Source organism: Vigna radiata, unplaced genomic scaffold (assembly GCF_000741045.1).
Source record: "Vigna radiata var. radiata cultivar VC1973A unplaced genomic scaffold, Vradiata_ver6 scaffold_269, whole genome shotgun sequence".
Lineage (NCBI taxonomy): Eukaryota > Viridiplantae > Streptophyta > Magnoliopsida > Fabales > Fabaceae > Vigna > Vigna radiata.
Genome location: NW_014543977.1, coordinates 1 through 4,151, shown reverse-complemented (window position 1 = coordinate 4,151; position 4,151 = coordinate 1). Strand labels below are relative to the sequence as shown.

General features: G+C 44.6%; 1 protein-coding gene across 1 annotated transcript; it reads left to right on the top strand.

The window, feature by feature from the left end:
• Positions 1-220: 220 nt before the first annotated feature.
• LOC106755048 lies at positions 221-2,460 on the top strand. The gene is made up of 4 exons (XM_014637145.1): positions 221-1,429; positions 1,550-1,999; positions 2,119-2,202; positions 2,287-2,460. The coding sequence occupies exons 1-4, from the start codon at positions 221-223 to the stop codon at positions 2,458-2,460; spliced, it is 1,917 nt and encodes a 638-aa protein (XP_014492631.1).
• Positions 2,461-4,151: the final 1,691 nt, after the last annotated feature.

Sequence of the window (4,151 nt, the reverse complement as noted above, 5' to 3'; positions counted from 1 at the left end):
ATCTTTGGAGCGATCGAGTGCACTGAGGGGCAGAAGTTAGTGTTTACTACATATATGTTGGCGGGAGAAGCTGAGTATTGGTGGCGTGGGGTGCGGAGAGGTATGGATACTCGAGGGGAAGTTGCTACTTGGGAAGATTTCAAGGCTAGATTCTTGGAGCGTTCCGGCTAGCGCTAAGCAGCAGCGAGAGTCGCAGTTTCTGGCTCTTCAGCAGGGAAGTATGTTCGTGCAAGACTACAAAGAGAGATTTGAGTATTTGGCTCGTTTCTATACTCAGAATATGAGTGAGGATTGGAAGTGCAGGAGGTTCGAGCAAGGATTGCGCCACCATCTTTTGAAGGCACTTGTTCACCTGAAGATTAATGAATTTCCAGAGTTAGTGGAGCAGGCCACGATAGNTGAGAGATTGGATGAGTCTGGGCGTGTCATGAGGAACCAGAAGGGCAACTTTTCCAAGGGCAAGCANCACAAGAAACCCTACGAGAGGCCACAGCAGTCTAGGCCAGGTTTGTTGAAGTGCTTTGAGTGCGGCGGAGATCACATCCGAAGAAATTGTCCAAAGCTGAGTGGCGTCAGGAATGAGGTGAGAACGTGTTTCACATGTAACAAGCCTGGGCATATCTCTCTTAATTGCCCTGAGAAGAAGTCATTTGGTGGAACGCCTCAGAAGTCAACTAATGGTGGAAACCCGCAGGCTGCGGGCAGAGTGTTTGCCATGTCGGGAGCAGAAGCCGAGAAGTCAGGTAACCTGATACTTGATACTTGTTCTTTGTTTGGCAGAAATGTGCATTACCTGTTTGATTCGGGTGCGACACACTCGTTTATATCATTGTTTTGTGTGGAGAATCTTGGACTCTCTATGTTTGACTTGGGGTGCGAGCTTGTTGTCTCTACGCCAACGTCCGGACAAGTTTCAACCAGTTCAGTCTGCGTTGGGTGTCCAATCGAGGTGGCAGGTCACAAGTCCAGAGTCAACTTGGTGTGCTTACCGCTTGAAGGTCTGGACGTGATCTTGGGGATGGATTGGTTAGCTGATAACCATGTGATGATTGACTGCGGACGTCAGAGGNTAGTCTTCCAAAAACCAGAAGGCATTGAAATGTCAACATCAAAGGAAGTGGTACGAGATCTCAAGGGTGGNGCTGTTTGCTTTATGTTGATAGTGAAAGAACAAAAGAAGAGCATAGATGAGCTGATAAATGGAATACCTGTGGTCGAGGAATATGCTGATGTTTTTCCTGAGGAGGTACCAGGTTTACTGCCGAGTCGTGAAGTAGAATTTGCAATAGATTTGATGCCAGGTGTAGGGCCAATATCAGTAGCTCCGTATCGTATGGCTCCAACGGAGTTAGTAGAATTGAAGAAGCAGATTGAAGATTTGTTAGAGAAGAAATTCATTAGACCAAGTGTGTCTCCTTGGGGTGCGCCGGTGTTACTAGTGAAAAAGAAAGACGGAAGCTCAAGATTATGTGTGGATTACCGACAACTTAATAAAGTTACTATCAAGAATAGGTACCCGTTACTAAGAATTGATGATCTGTTAGACTAGTTGAAAGGAGCTGGAGTGTTTTCAAAGATTGATCTTCGGTCAGGATATCATCAAATTCTTGTCAAGCCAGATGATGTGCAGAAGACGGCGTTTCGCTCACGCTATGGGCACTACGAGTATGTTGTAATGCCTTTCGGTGTGACGAATGCTCCAGCTATATTCATGGATTACATGAATCGTATCTTTCGTTCTTGTTTGGATAAGTTTGTCGTTGTATTCATTGACGATATTCTTATCTACTCGAAGAACCGAGAGGAACATGCTGAACATCTGCGGATAACATTGGAGATTTTAAGGGAGCACCAATTGTATGGTAAGCTATCAAAATGCGAGTTTTGGTTGAGTGAAGTTCAATTCCTTGGTCATGTGATATCTGCTCAAGGAATATCAGTCGACCCAGCCAAGATTGAAGCTGTGTTGAAATGGGAACGTCCTACATCGGTGACTGAGGTAAGGAGTTTTGTTGGACTAGCAGGTTATTATCGGAGATTTGTAAAGGATTTCTCCAAGATAGTGGGTCCTCTGACTCAATTGACACAGAAGGACCAACCGTTGTTTGGACTGATCAGTGCGAAGCAAGTTTCAAAGATATGAAGCAAAGGTTGACCACCGCTCCAGTGCTAATTATTCCAGATACAGACAAGGCTTTTGAGGTATACTGCGATGCGTCGTATCAAGGTTTGGGTTGTGTATTAATGCAGAATAGAAGACCAATGGCTTATGCTTCACGACAATAGAAGATACACGAGAGGAATTATCCGACACATGACATTGAGTTGGCAGCTGTAGTGTTTGCTCTGAAGACTTGGCGTCATTATTTGTATGGGGCGAAGTTTCAGGTTTTCAGCGACCATAAAAGTCTGAAATACCTGTTTGATCAGAAAGAGTTGAGATTGGGTATATGGGGTTGATGAAATGGTGAAGAAAGAAGAAGCTTGGTTGCATGGGAATAATAAGATCATGAAGGAAAAACATGGAATTTGCAAAGAAAAGGAAAGGGGCTGCAAGAGGAGCAACAACCATGAAGAGAGGGCGAATGTCGTGGCGGATGCTTTAAGTAGAAAGCGGGTTCAGATGTCAGCTCTGATGATCAAAGAGTTAGAGTTGATAGAGAAGTTGAGGGACATGAATCTCGGTGTTCAGTTGGGTAAGGATCACATATGGTGTAGTCATCTGACAATTACAAGTAGTTTCTTGGAGCAAGTGAAGTCAGAACAAGAAACTGATCTAGAGCTACAACGAATTGTGGGGTTGTTAGGAACCGATTAAGCCAAAGACTTTGCTTTATGCCAGAATGGTATTCTTCGGTTTCGAGGAAGAGTGTGCGTGTCGGCAACAACAGAGCTGCGAAGGTTGATATTGGAGGAAGGGCATAAAAGTAGTCTCAATATTCATCCGGGAATGACTAAGATGTATAAGGACCTAAAGGAATCATTCTGGTGGAGTGGAATGAAGAAAGACGTTGCAGAATTCGTGGCTTCATGTTTGGTATGTCAGAAGGCGAAGATTGAACATCAAAGACCGGGTGGCATGTTGCAGCAACTTGATATTCCTCAGTGGAAGTGGGATAGCATCTCGATGGATTTTGTAACTCACTTACCTAGATCATCGAGGGGTCACGACTCCATATGGGTGATAGTTGATCGGTTAACAAAAAGCGCTCACTTTTTATCTATCAATCAAAAGATGTCAATGGAGAAGTTAGCAGAGTTATACATACGAGAAATTGTAAGATTGCATNGTGTACCNGATAACATTGTATCGGATCGGGATCCAAGGTTTACCTCGAGGTTCTNGCAGATGTTACAAGATGCTTTGGGTTCGCGATTGAGGATGAGTTCAGCATATCACCCTCAAACAGATGGACAAACTGAAAGAACTATTCAGTCATTGGAAGACTTGTTGAGGGCTTGTGTTCTGGACCATCTTGGAGGTTGGAATGAGATCCTACCCTTAGTGGAGTTTACATATAACAACAACTATCATTCTAGCATTGGAATGGCGCCTTATGAAGCTTTATATGGGCGAAGATGTCAAACTCCTCTGTGTTGGTTTCAAGATGGGGAAGCGGTATCGGTGGGTCCTGAGCTGTTGCAACAAACTACTGAAAAGGTGAAGTTGATTCAAGAAAGGATGAGAGCAACACAGAGTAGGCAGAAGTCGTACGCCGATCGAAGAAGAAGACCGCTTGAGTTCAATGAAGGGGATCATGTGTTTCTGCGTGTGACACCGATGACAGGTGTGGGTAGGGCTATCAAGGCGAGGAAGTTGTCTCCTAAGTTTCTCGGTCCTTATGAGATTCTTAGGCGGATTGGACCGGTAGCGTATGAGATAGCGTTACCGCCGCAGTTGGCAAACCTGCATAATGTTTTTCACGTGTCTCAGCTAAGGAAATACATTCCAGATCCTACACATGTGCTAGAAGTTGATGATATACAAGTTCATGAAGATCTTACAATCGAAGCTGGGCCAGTCAGGGTGTTGGAGGCGCAGACGAAGAATCTGAGGGGAAAGGAAATTCGCACGGTGAAGGTGTTGTGGAATGAGAAAACCCAAGAGATGACTTGGGAGCTTGAAGAATTTATGAGAAAGGAATACCCGC